The sequence below is a fragment of the Egretta garzetta genome, unplaced genomic scaffold, assembly GCF_000687185.1.
Source record: "Egretta garzetta isolate BGI_Z169 unplaced genomic scaffold, ASM68718v1 scaffold526, whole genome shotgun sequence".
NCBI lineage: Eukaryota > Metazoa > Chordata > Aves > Pelecaniformes > Ardeidae > Egretta > Egretta garzetta.
Window position 1 is genome coordinate 478,678 of NW_009259967.1, and position 14,417 is coordinate 493,094.

At 41.4% G+C, this 14,417-nt stretch overlaps 1 protein-coding gene across 1 annotated transcript in view; it reads left to right on the plus strand.

Annotated features, from left to right (window-relative positions):
* Positions 1-2: 2 nt before the first annotated feature.
* Positions 3-14,417, plus strand: part of ITPKA (inositol-trisphosphate 3-kinase A) — a gene marked incomplete at its 5' end in the record, with an annotated part of 37,080 nt that continues 22,665 nt past the window's right edge. The window contains one exon of the mRNA XM_035895745.1: positions 3-275. Coding sequence (XP_035751638.1) covers positions 3-275 — 273 coding nt within the window. The remainder of the gene's footprint in view (positions 276-14,417) is intronic.

The window sequence follows — 14,417 nt, forward strand, 5'->3', positions numbered from 1 at the left end:
GGGTGCTGCCGCCCGTCATCCCGCGGCTCACCGTCACCACCGAGGAGAGCGAGGAGGCGCAGGGCAGCCCCCAGGCGCCCCCGCCGCACCCCGAGGGCGGCTGGCTGAGGACGGACAGCTCGCTGCACCTGCAGTCCCGCAGGCTTTCCACCTCCTCCCTCTCCTCCACGGGCTCCTCGTCCCTCCTGGAGGACTCGGAGGACGACGTGCTGAGCGACACGGAGGGCAGGAGCCAGGGCATCGTGCACCTGGAGCACGGCGAGGACAGCAACCAGTGTGACCCAACTCCGGGCAAACTCCGGGAAACTCCTGTCTTGGGGCCAGCAGCAGCGCGGTTGCTGCGCCTGTTTGAAAAACGCTGCTTGCACGTTGGCTCGTCTAAAACCCGGCCAGGTGTGCGCTGTTTCCTTTCTGCTGTGAAATTGTGCTTGATGTCCCAAGAATATGGGCGATGTTTTCTGATCCTAAGTGGGTTGTTTTTTTGTGTTTTGTTTTTGGTTTTGTTTTTTTTTTTTCCAGTCTCCTTTATCAGATCTTCAAAATAAAATTTTTCCAGGCATTTACCAGCAGGTATTTTTTGTCTCTTCCAGTCCTGGAGTCTGTGGTTGTCAATTTTTGAGCTGCTTCTTGCTGTGAGCATGACAGGAGATGGGGAGGAGCTTGGAATGGGTAGAATGCATGCTTTTGTCCATTCTGGCAGTAACACCATTCTTCTCGGCAAATCCCCTCTGTAATTTGGCAGCTTTCATCCATGAAGTGCACTTTTAAAGGCATATACTTAGTTGCTTTTTCATGATCTTTTAATATTTATTTGCCTGGCTCCTTTTGATATGCTTCTTGGGGTTTTGTAACTGAAATGTGTTGCTTTAGTGAATTCCCCCTCCTACCTTTATTGAGACCACAACTGAAATTGTTCTGCTGCCAGCTCATTGGCACTGAATTGTTTTCAAGCAGAACATATGTTTTGAAAAAATGTATAAGCAAGAAGTAATGCAACTTGTAGGTGATACCTCCAGCTGGACTTTTCTCATGGTAATTGTGGGTTTACTACTTTAGAGGAGGCGTAGTACAAGAGCTAAAATGCTGTGTGCAACACTGGTTTTGTTTGCATCAACTTGTGGCACGGTTTTAAAAAAAAAAAAAGTTTTGTACTTTGTCATGGCATATCTAGAAACTGATAATAATACTACCTAATTTGTACTTTTGATCCCGAGAAAGAGTCTGGTGTGTGGGGGAGACAATTACTACTGTATTGCTATTTGGCTTTCTTTTCTAAAATACATGCTATGCTGTGGGTATTTTCTGAAAGTAGCAGAAGAATAGAAATGAAAGGTGGAAAAGGGCTTTTGGATCATTTGACTCAACATCCTTGCTACTGCAGTACACAGGCTGTATCCGTGGTTAATAGGGAACAAGAATTTAGAGGTAACACTTTAACAATGCAGAGAACTCTGAGATGGCGTCATGACATCTGATTAACTTGTCTGAATACAGTCTGAAGCAAAAACTGTTCTTAAGGCAAGAAGCCATGCTGCCTTTAAGGTTTTGCTTCTGCATCTCTGAAGTCACTGGTATTGTATGCAGTATTGAGTTTTAAATCATTCATTAAAACTGTATGCTTTAGATGCATGCATGTATCTAAAACATACAGCATAAGTGGATGTGAGTGGTATTACTTTTAAATTATATGAAGTTTCTAGGCACTGCAGAATTGGAAAAGCTTTTAGCCATATTTTAATGACAATAGAAGAAAATTTTAAATTAAAGGTCTTTAACAATGATGTATAGATAATCTAAAAACAGCTGTATTATGAGTACTTTAAACTCTGAGAGAATGTCCTATTCATTTAGGTGTGTAGGGCAATTGAGAACTTCAGTAGTATTATGAGAATTCAGTTTTTGGAAAAAGTTTTTGCAGGTTTCCCAAGTTTAGTGTGGCTGCAGAATTTTTTAATATCTTGTTGGTAAAGTAAGTATTCGCTCAACTGCTAAAATACTTTACATTTTTAATGGCCGACTTACTTTTCCTTACCTGCAGTATAGGGAAAAAAACCTGCAGTATAGCGAAAGATGGGGCAAACTGCCCACCAAGAGCCTGTGTTCTGACTGATGTTCTTTATCTTGTTATCACTTTGGTGGCAAGTTGGCAAACCAGACCTGGGACTGATACCTCTAAAACAGCAGAACTGAGTATCACTAACTTTACGACACTGTCTAATACATTAAATGGGCCAAATCTTTCATCTGTTTAATGCGTGCTCATGTAGTTCATCCCTCCTTTCCCTGCTGCATTACCCACTGAGAGCTCGAATCCTGGGAATCTGCTTTTTGACCTGTGGTCGGGCACACTGCCCTTCATCTCGGGTGGCTGCACTGTGTGCTTGTTGATACCTGGAGGTGACCAGGACAGGCTTGTTCTTGTGTTTGATGTCTTTCGGTACTGGACAATGCCGTGATACTAGTGATCCCTACACTCAGCCGTCCGGTCTTTACAAATGCTGTTTCTTTAGTGAAGCAGTGAGTACATAGCGTGCCAAAGTAGAAGTCTCTGCTTTGAACCTCTATGGGCTCAACATTACAAGGTATGTCCTTTCTGCGCAGTATGAATAAGCGTGTTTTAGAATGAAAGGTTTTGGGTTCAAGGCAGGCACATACGTGTGAAAATAGCTAGAAATTTGAGGATAACTGAAGGAATGGTTTTATATTTTGAACATTCTATTTAAAGGCAAATCGGCACGTTTTGTTCATATTTATTGTTTTTAGTACATGCATTTTAATAGATGAAGGCTCGTTCTCAGAGTGGAACACAAAGGATAGAGACTTTTGTGAAGGAAACTGAAATCAGAGGTAGGCCAAACTTGGTGTTCCCTAGTTCATGGGAAATTGTGACATTCCCTGGTATTGGAATTTCCTTAGACTTTTCTTCAGAAATGTTAGAAATTAATTTGGAGCCTGGCACCTTATGACTAAGTTCAGACCAGAGCTCAGAGGACAGCTGGACTGTCAAGCCTACCAGACTCCCCAGTGCCTAGCAGGGACCTTGGAAACTTGCCCAGGTCTTCAACTGCATGAGTAGAAGTTCTGATAATGTTCCTGTTATCAGGGCTTCAAGGCTTCCATCTGCAGACCCAGGAACTTTAGACCTAAGCTGAAGAAGGCCCTCTCAGGCCTCTCGGCTGGAGGCCTCTACTGTTGACTTGGAAATCAAGACTCAGTTGGGTCTTTGAAATATTGTGGGCTCTCAAGCTACCTGTGCAGGCCTGTGTGAGAGACGGGGAAACTCTGGAGCTCTTCCTCTGCGTGCAGGGCTTGCTGCCCTGGAGTTCTGAAGCCTTAAATCCTGGAATGGTAAGCCCAGGAGTGCTGTCCCTCTTGGAGGATGGTTCTCCCTGGCAGCTCTCTAGGAAAACAGAGAGTTCTCCAAGAGGATGAGTGATTCAGTTACGCGTTTCACAGAGCATTCTGGGTTGGATGAATTGGCACATCATGACAACATTAAATTTTTGTTTCTTTCTGAGCACAGTATATGGGCATTTTCATGGAGCCTTAGGGCCTCTGTTGAGGGGAGTGAATACCTTGGGACCGATGATTACAGTACAGTTCCAGCCTGGCTCAGCAGGGACAAAATGCTGTTTGCATCTAGACGGGCCCACCTTTCAGAGAAGCTGAGCGGGTAAGTGTTCAGTTCCTCAGCACAAGTTCCACATTTCATTTTGCAGTAATTAACAGAGGCTTTGGAAACTGGACTGCTCTGGCTTTCCTGGAGGAAGATCCCTCCAGCAATCAAGAGTCGTAAGCGTGAGAGAAGGCTGTTCTGCAGCTGTCCTGTTAGCTGAACTTGTGGTTCTGTGAAAACCAATTGCGCATAGCTGTGTTAATGTAATTTGCATAACACCAAAGCTGGAGCTTCACAAATCTTGGCAGTTAACTTAGTAAAAAATTATTGGTTATTTTTTAAATAGCCAATTGACAGAATAGATTTTACCCTATGACAACAGTTAACATCCCTGCCTTCCCTTGCATTTAAATGGGAAGTGTGCTTTTCTACCCTTGCTTCATGCCATCTGGGAAGTGTATATACACAGTTGAATCTTGCAGTGAAAGCACCAGTGGTCCATTTATAGTAATGGAGAGAGTGCAAGAGTGATATATTTTTGTCTTCATTCTGTGAGTGAGCAATTTTAAGAAATACGTAAGTCTGGTTAGCACCTTCTTTGTTGGGACAGAGACTTTAAAAAGTGGTTTTCACAGAGAATGAACACCATGATAATGTACAGCAGCCTCTTGTCCTCTTTAAAGGAGAATGTTATTTACTAGATAGAAACATGCCAAATAAATCTACTTGTTCTCATAACTGTGACCTGTCATTCCAAATTCCTAGATCTGTAACCATGAGAACAGCTGACAGCTTGCTAGTGAAAAAGCAGTTCAGTTCTTGCTTGCAATGATACCAGTCCAGAAACTTTGGGGGATAGCCATTAGTGAAGCTTATTTGGTTTCACTGTCTTCTCACCATTATTTTTCATAATACCAAGCCCCTTAAAATGGACAAACCTATAGAGGCACACACACTTAATAAATCCAGACCGAAAGTTTCAACTACTTCAGCTCAGGGGTGGGTTACATAAGCTAATGCAGTAGAATAGAATTGTTATTTTTAAATGAAGAATGGGAATGAAGGGATGACATAAGTAAGACTGTTAATGGGTTTTTAGCCTACTTTCCAAAGGAAAGAAAGCTTGTGTAATCACTCTTATCAATTCCATTTTAACAACTTTAGTAGATTTCAGCCAAATTTGGCATCTCAAAGTTTCTTCAGGAGCTCTTTAAAGTTCCACAGAGATCAGCCTCTGGGTGGAGGAGAGGAAAACAAAATAAATGCATGCCTTTTCTTCTCAGGAGGAGAGGTGCTGGATGAGTTCAATGGTTGTCTTGTGTTTTGCCTGTTAACTAGTGTGTTGGCATAGGCATACTGGCTAGCTGATCAGTGCTTATGTGCTTGTGCCAGCCGCAGCAGGTAGTACTGCTTGTCCTGAGGGTAATTAGGAGAAAGTATGGGAGGGAGAATACAGTGCTATGGACTGGCGAGGTTAGGAAATGAGGAAGGCACTAGTTGAGGGACAGGGGAAGAAGGTGAGGAAATTGTGGGGAGATGTGGAAATGTGAGAGGGATTGGGGTTTTTTTGGCACAAGCTTATAGAGGACACTTGACAAGCTGTAGTTACTCTGATAAGGGTGCAGGACAGTAGATAACCAGGCTCCATTAGTTTGCTGCTCATGGAAGAACTACTTTTAATGAAATACACTTAATGGTTCTAAAAAAACCCCTGCTGATTTCTAATGACAGTCCTGACATCTTTCTGTTGAATACTGAACAAATACGAGGTGAACAACAGTAGAATGCATTCCATGTTTCCATGTTGCACAGTTTCTGGGTCAAAACTCTGAATTGGGACTCTTCTTTCAGTTTGAGGATGGTTTCTTCTCCACTGTACACTGAAATGGTGGAGTATATCAGAACAGCAATATTAGTTGTAGTTGTGACTGTTGATTAGTAATGTAGATTCTTGTCTGATAGGAAATGAGTTAGCTCTTACCAAATCAGTTGAGAGAGAGGCAATTAAATATCTTATCAGTTAAGAGTTTTCTGATCCTGGATATATCTGAAATGGTGACTTATGGGTTACAAGATTCTTCTCGTTTGATTCAATTTCCCTCTCATAGTTTTCACTTTTCATATGCTAAAGGACAAGTTGCTTGGGTGTACAGTTTAAAATTGGAAGAGCTCTATTATAGTTTTTTTTTCTTATGGACCCCTTGGATTAGGTATGTTACAGAAGTTTCTCTGTATGTGCACTTCAACAGTTCAAACCTCCTTATAATGCTTATTATATCTGGAAAGAGGGAAGGAAAGTATCAGTGACTTGTCATCATTGGGTGATGCATTCAGGTTTAGAGAGGGCACACCTAAGCAGATTTTTCTTGGGCTATCATCAACTCAGCAGAGTTGAAGATTTATTTGTGAAAACCTGTGCCAGTCTGAAAAGGAATAAGGGTAGTGGCTGGAGCAATGGTTTGGAAATTTTGCGTGTCTATGTATATTTTTAGGTTCTGACATTCTTACCCTATTAGACTGGTTTGATGAGGGTGAACGTTTCTTTAATTGAGTGTAGGCAAAAATAACTTCTCAACTCATAGCTAAGGTTTATTATAAATGGAATGTGTTAAAGTGAATCAGTTTGATTAAATGCTTACAATGTGATGCAGTTTAATACAGCTAGTATTTCTGGAAACTGAGAATGCACATTATATTTATGTGGTAGATAGCGGTTTGGTTTAGCAGTGACAGAGAGAAGAACTAAGGATCATCAGACAGCATTTTGTAGTGATTATCTATAAAATGTGATGGCAGAAAAGGTAATATTATCTTTGCACATGTTGGAAGGAAAAAGTGATCTTGTCTTATGTACAGCACTAGTAGAGTCACTGTCTATTTCTCTTCCACCTTCTCTGTCAGTATAGTTTTTGCAGAGAAAGGGGGCTGAGGCAGAAAGAATTGGCTTGTCAGTCCATGTTAATTTGGATCTTGCATAGCGTAGGTTTAGATTGCATTTTTAAGTGCTCTTCTCAACTTTCTCTACCAACACAGCTTCCTCTAAAAAGCTCACAAGTTGGACAAGATGATGTTGTCTATCCATAGCATAGCATACCTGGGGAAAAAATCTAATTAAAAAAAAAAAGCAGGGGGTAGGGGGGGGAAGCGGTTGTTAGTCTCCATCAGCTCATTCTGAGGGAAAGCATAGGGAAGGGGGAAGAGGCTACCTGTTCATCCAGTGTCAGACCAGCAAACACATTGGTACATTCTATGATTTTATGGTTGTATGATTCTATGATATTGTTTCCAGTGCCTAACTGATCCGTTCCTGTCAGTAATGGAGAATGCTTTCTGGGATAACACATAGCCAGCAGCACTTGGGTGGGTTTTTGTGTCAATAAACGCCAAGCTTCCCACAAGGGATGAAATCTTCGTTTCCATTCCAAAACATGGAAGAGTGAGACTGATGCTTTAGAAACCTACCCTGAACCCATGAGGCATGGCTACTATGCCTGTTACCAAACCTTCTATTCCTTGGCAAGCTCAGGAAGAAGTTAGCCAAAGACCAACTGGCAGCTCATTTGAAGCAATATCATAGATCTGGCACGATCCAGATTTAGAGCTTGGGACAGAATCTCCAAGCCAGTTGGTGACTAGAGCAAGCGTGACACAGATGCTGCTTTGTGGGAGCTTGGCATTAACCCAGAATCCAGAAACAGTCCTTATCTACAGGCTGAAATAGCCAAGTAAGGTGGCACAGTGAATGCAAACTCTTTAAACTGTTTACCCCAGCCCATCGATACCACCTTTATTTTACTCACATTCAACTTCAATCTGCTGTTCTTCATCAGCCTTCTGACCTCATCCATACTTGAGCCACGTTGGTAACAGAGGTGTGGTTACAGGTAATAAAGAATATGTTATGTCTGCGTGTAATTGGCACTGAAATGTGTATGATTCATCGGTCCACCAAACGATTACCTGTTTAACAGGAAGCCGGGATGTCGCAGAACTGTGTGAGTAAGAAAGCTAGTGGCAATGGCATGGTTCACTTGTGATGTATCAGAGGAGCATGCAAACTGCTGTAGTCTTGATACAACTTTCACATGATAAGGGTAATATCTCTTGGTAAATTACATTGAACACCGCATAGAAAGGGAATGCCTTTGTTTTCCAGTGATGGTAGAAAATCATCGTTCACTGTCAGTGTAACCGATTCTGTCCCCTGGTCTCTACCACATCCTGACATAAAATGATCCAGTCTTATGGGCAGACACACTGCAACAGGAAGCTGCACGATTCTGATGCAGGCTAGTCAAGAGCAAAACTTTGGAAATGAGGGAGGTAAGAGGGTTGTGATAGGTACAGGGTACATACAGGCAAACAGGAGGGGAATGACTGGGATGGGTTGGGAATGCCACTGGAAATGTGAGGGGAAAGACTAAACAAAAGATCAAAACTTAATGGGCAAGCAGGCTATTGCTTTAAAACACAAAGAAAATACATTCTCAAAAAAAATCACATCAGGAGAACATGAGACAATTATGTTAAGAAATCATCATTCAGTCAAGCATTGAAAATATAAAAAGAACTAAAGTGACTGCAGTGTGGGCATATTAATATTCTACAGTCTTTAATGTAGAACAACTAATAAGCAGCTGTTTTATATTTCAGATAAACTCAAACAACAAGTTACATTTACATAGTGACTGATGCTATGTGTTGCAGGACCTCTGTTTCTTCACAGATAGGTAGGCAACAAATCAAACAGATCACAGGAAGAGAAAGACTGACTTCCAGATTTTTATGCTGCTCAATGCTGATCTGGAGAACTGCTTGCCTTTCACAGTGTCCCTGAGAGAGACTAGGCAAGCTATTTATGCAGACTTTCACCATGACTGCTGATTGTATTTTTCTCATTCTCCTACTGACCGATTTGAGAGCATGGGTCTAACTGGCAGAAATGCTGAACATTTGTACGTACTACTGAAGTTAATGGGAGCTGTTCTACAGTATTGTATAACTGGGTATTAGGAAAAGCAAAAATTGACACCTCAGTTTGATCTTTCAAAATTAGTGGGTACTTTTCATATTAACCTATCTTTCCTTTGGTATTTTCCCTATAAGATATGAATTAAAAAAATTGCATAACAGAGATTGTGAAAACAAACTCATTAAAACTTGGAAAGCACTCTACTACTTCAGTGATGGCTGCATTAAAACTACCACACAAAACTCAGTAACTATGTTTACAGTAGATTTCCAGTAAGTGAAGTAAAAATGGTAAAGCCAATGAGGACAAAATAAAAAAGCTGCTTTTTATAGAGTCAGAAATTGTTTGTTTACACTGAATGAATAGGAACTACAATATGTTATTATATAATTAAAGCCTATATCATAAGCTCTGCAGAAAAGAGTGTTGACATGAAGAAGGTAACTTAAGATCACACAGAAAACTGCAATTCTGAAAGTTTCTAACTTTTGAGTGCTCAATTTCACACTTAACACGTTACTAAAGTTCTAGTGCAAACATAATTCTCCATCTGAACATGTTCCAGGAGTGGAAGGCGCCAACATGTGACAACAGTGTTTTATCCTCCCTTCCTTTCCAAAGCGCATGCTGCAGAGCGAGCTCAAGCTGGCTGGCCCATTTAACATGCCCGTGCTAAAAGAGGGCACTCAAAGACAACCTGTACTTGGAGAGGCTCTTCAGGCCCTATGGGAGATGGCCCTCTTGTATCCAGCAAACCTAGGTCACAGCTGCCTCATGCACACCTGAGCCTCTTTAGGCTCACCTGCATCTGAACAGTGGAATGGCTGACTGTACCCTTCACAGCTGAGATCCATCAATCCCTTGTGTGTGCTGTGCCCAGCAATCTCCACAGAAGGTAACTTCTGAAGACTAATGAGTGTCTACTGCAAATGAGCCTGAGGTTCCTGCAATTTGCCAAACTTGGTCAGGTTGACTTCTCTTCCTGTGGCCTGCTCCTGCTGTGAAAGCTCTCTTCTTGCCAAATTTCATCTCCTTTCTAAAAAATTTAAGGTTAAAAAGCTTTTCAGAGGATTCATCAGAAATTTTGTAATGGGATCGAGATTTTTTTTTTTTTCTAGCCTTGGAAACAGTTGAAGTTTTGTTGGAATTGTTCAGTCTGAAGCAAACAGTTTCTATGCTGCTTTGAGGTGAGTAACTTAGAGCAGTTCTCAGGAGAATGAGACACTCAGAAGCAGAAAGGTTTTTTTGTGTGTTGGTGTTTTAGTGGCTCAGAAAATCTGGGGTTTGAGACCCTGATCTTCTGAAAGAGGCAGAGCTAGAGCAAGTCTTAAAGGGTGGCCTCTGTATTTTTCTACATCACTGTATGCTTATGCGATGCAGTGATAGAAAGGATAAAAATCTGTGTGAACAGTGTTCGTGCATGCAGACTGGCTGTTTGTTATCTTTTGCGGGGTTTGAGTGGGTTGTTGGCTAAGTGCACTTGACCTGAATGTTCTAATCACGATAAGCTCTGCTTGCTGTGGGCTCCTTCCTCAGCCCTTCCCACCCATGCGTGTTCTGTAAGAACAGTGGTGCCAATTCCACAAAGGGTCAGCTTTGTTCAGAGGAGAATGTAATCTGAAGAAACTGGGAAACCTTCCTACGCTCCAGCTTTCACTTTTCATAGTGCAAAATGCTGAGTGTCAGAATTTGGGGCTGGTAATTGGAGACAGTTTGTATTGTCTTGCTCTGTGGAATTTAGATAAGGAACTTCTTTGCCTTCTTTGTACTAACCCAGGAGTAAGCAATTAAATCCCATTTCAGGACAGATCCTGCCATTCTGTTGAAAATCCTATGAGAGGATTTTAGTGATTCCCGACTTCCAGGTGCTTTTTGCCTGTCACTTGCTCATGACGCCACTATGGCTACCAAAGGCATTTGGTAGAAAAAAATAATGAAGCCATATTTTAAATATGTTAGGAAGAAGTGAGTCTCTGGAGTTCTCTCTGGCTTAATGATCTGCATGGATTTGGGCACTAGTCAGGCCCCTGTAACAGTTTCATGGCTTGTTTTCCCAAAGTTTATAGCAAGACCGAAGAGAATATGTGACTGACTGCCTTTTCTTTGTCTGCTGAGCCCTGATGTATTGATGTTGGTCACTCTTAGGTTCTGCTACTTATGTCCAATCTGGCATAGAAGCTGCTGCTTGCTCTATATTTCAGGAGGCTGGTGTAGGTGGTTTTGCACGATACGGGAGTGTGGCTTGCAGTTCTGTTGCTAGGAACCAACAGTATGAAATTCTTTTTAAGTTTCATGAGGTTTTTTGGTCTCTCTTACTATGAGGTAAAAGTTCTGGTAGATAAATGGTCTATGCGTAACCTACACCCTCTTTAATGCATTTGATTTTTAGGAAGGTTTGTGTCTTAATAATTGTCAATTTATGTTTGTGCTTCTGAAAAGGTGGGATCTCCAGGATCTTGATTGTAAACACATTTGTTTACCTTCAGGGCAAAGGAAACATACTCTGTACAACACATCCACTGTTGTTCAAATGCCCACAACTCTTTAGGCAGGCAGATGCCTTGGTTCAGTTTCAGTCTTTCGTTGAGTCACTCCTGCTTATGTAAGGTCTGAATTTTACTCTCTTTCTTAAGGCTACATTATGGAAATTAAAATCTTAAATAATCCCTTGTCTGCTGGGACTACCTGCTTCTGATACGGAGGAGGAATTCAACTCGCCTTTTGCATTCTGTTAACAGAAATTCTCTTGATCCTGGAGTTTTGCTCAAGGGAGAAGTAATCTTTTCTCTGGATTTCTTAAATAGCTCCTAGCGCTGACTTGGGGCAGGAAGAGTTTCTCTAATCTTAGGTTTGCTCCAAAACCAAACAACTGCCTTGTGACCCAGAAGGCCCTCTCACTCCTATGGGGGAAGTTGAAGGGTCCCTGTTTCCATTTAATTCTGGGTTTTTCCATCATTGCCGCTTTCCATTTATGGATTCTATCCTCTCTGGGACACTGGCCTCGCTTGTTCTGTTCTGATGCTAACCCAGATAGGAGTGTGGTGTGTGTTTGTTTGGTTGTCTTTGTTTTCTTTAAAAAAAAATCCTTTCAACACAGTGGTTTGGAATAATCTCACAGTTACTATGTTAAAACTGAGAGTTATTAAAGTGGTTGCTGAAGGATGTGGCTTTCCCCTAGGTAAATACCACGCCCCACTAAATAACAGTGCCTATCGCATGTTGACACTTGCATTCCATTGCAAAGGGTGGGCCCTATTTGAACAGTGGTGTACGTGATAGGTGAAGCAGTAACTGCTTATGCTTCTTTAGAGGAAAATGGAGGTGTGAGTTTGGAGGAGATAAAGGAGGAGAGGGGAGATGGAGTACTGGACTTTGTCTTGTGATAGATAAGAAGAGCAGATGGCAAACTGTTACCAGTGGATGTCTGATCTGTTTTTTACATGACATATTTTTAGACTCTAATAATGCTTTTCACTTAACACTATATTGCTGCTTATTTGAGTACTTGAATGCCTTATTTGAGTGCCTCTAATTTAGTTTACAAGCTTTAATTACTTAAATTGTTCAGTAGTGTTCTGAAGTGGAGCTATTACAGTCTGCAGTTGTGGGAACTGGAGCAGAGAAAGGGCACGTGTCTGGACTTAGATCCCATACTGAGGCAGTGGAGTTTGTTCAGATCTTTTGCAAATGAGTGTCTGACATTTTAGGATGTTAGAAGCTGAATTGTCATGGTAGGAAAGAAAAAAGTTATATGTAAGTGTATTTTAAAAATAAATACCTGTCAGTAACCTCTTTATATGTATGTGTACAACAATTTCGGAAATCCTGATTCGTGGACAAGTGTTGGTGTGAGTGACTTAATTTTTTTATATTAATGTTTTAATACTTTTTGGATATTGGAAATAAAGCACAGAAAGGGATTATGTAACTTTCCTTGCTGTGTTGTAGGACATAAGTATCTTTTGACCATTGATGATGAACCATCTTGGTGCCTGTGACTACAAGTCCTGTAAAAGCATTGCAACTCATTGATACAGGGATCAAACCAGTTCTATCTTGGTGGCAGGTGTCCCCTGTGACTGAGCTAGACCACGATTTTACAGGCATTTGTCAAGCCTCTTTGAAAACTCACCTGATACCCCTGGAAAGCCCTTTTCTGATATCTAACCTGAATATTTTGGTTTGGTTGCACATTAAAGCGGTTCATTCTTGTCTTTCCTGGTGGACATAGAGAACAATTGACTGGTCTTATAGTTATGAAAACTTGTGTGCTAAAAGACAGTTGCCATGCTTGGTGCTCTCAGGCTAAACAAACACAATTCTTTCAGGCTCAGCGATACGGTGTTTGTTGTCTGTCCCTGAACTTTCCTCCATTTTGTCAAAACTTTTGTGGAATAGTGACTAAAATGGAGCACAATCACAGATAACCAGTAAGAGCAGCCTTAACTTTGTCCTTGCGCTTTCTATCCTTTCCTACAGGAAAAAAATAATTACAGCACAATAGTCTTCCACTGTTAGTGTTACATTCTTTTCAGGCAGAATCTCAATGTTGTATGGGATATGGCTTCTGGGGGCCTTACATGAGGGTACATTGAAAACATGGTAAATTTTCAAGATGTGTTCAGTAACCCAAGCTGCTAGGGGTAGGAAGAGTCTTTGACCAGTTAATAGAAGACAGTTTTGCAGTTTCTGTCTGATGGTAGTGGTTTATGGCAAATGAGGAAGTGTAATAAAGGATAAGCATTAAAATTTCATTAATTTTGCTCTATCTGTTCAGACTGGAGATTCCCTGTGGCTGCTGAATCACTGGGGTGTTAAACTGGTGGTGAGCCTAGCCCTGAACTGCTGGGTAGGCAGGATAGAGCTGTGTGTCTAGGTAACAGTCTGCGCCACCTTAGCAAATAAGATGAAGCGCATGCTCAGCTTCCTTCCCAAGCGCCTGGAGTTCGCTCAGGGGAGATTAGCTTCTTGAAGTTATTTCCTGGCTTGTTGCCAGAACACAGTCTCTCTTGATATTATACAGAAACCACGCCTGATTTAAATGGATTGGCACTTCTTCTTGTAGTACATTTTGATTTGAGGTCATACACAGTTCACAAGTGACACATTTGTGCCTTAACAAATTGTGCTTATGTTTTAGGCTGAATCTATTTATTGGTCTGTGTATAGAGAAATGTGGATGCTTTGGAGTTTTCAGTATTCCCAAATATCCATCCTGTTTGGAGCTGCTAATTCTGTGTCCTACCTAATAGGATGTTAGGCTCATTTTTTCATCTAAAGAGCGTTGTCTTTATAGATGTCCCTTTCTTATGACCGATGATGTCAGTTGGTAACCCATGGCACGTGGAGGATAGGTGGAGGATGGGCAAAGAATTTTCAAATAGCCAAACTGTGGCATAGGAAGTTTATGAAGACTTAAACTGCAGTTGTTTTGGAGGTTAAGAAATATTTCTTTCCTTCTGTCACACCATCTGCTAAAGTGATACTTGATTTACCACAAAATTGTTCTGTGTGATGGACAGCCTGGATAAATCTCAAATGACTGGGCTCCGAAAGTGAGACAACTTTCCTATAGCGAGGAACTTTCCATTTACTCCTTTGATAATAACATTTCTGTTTCCAGCAAGACTGATGTTCTGGCAGAACCCTGGTAGGGGCAGAACCTCTTTGGTTCAGTTTTCCATGAGTTCAGTAGGGACAAGTGACAGAGCTCCATCCACTAGAGAGCTGGTGTCTTTCAGAGCAGAGCACAACTGTGAAGGTAGAGATAATGGCCATATTTAATGCCTGCTATCAAAGGTAGACATTTCAGCATCCCTTAGAATAGAA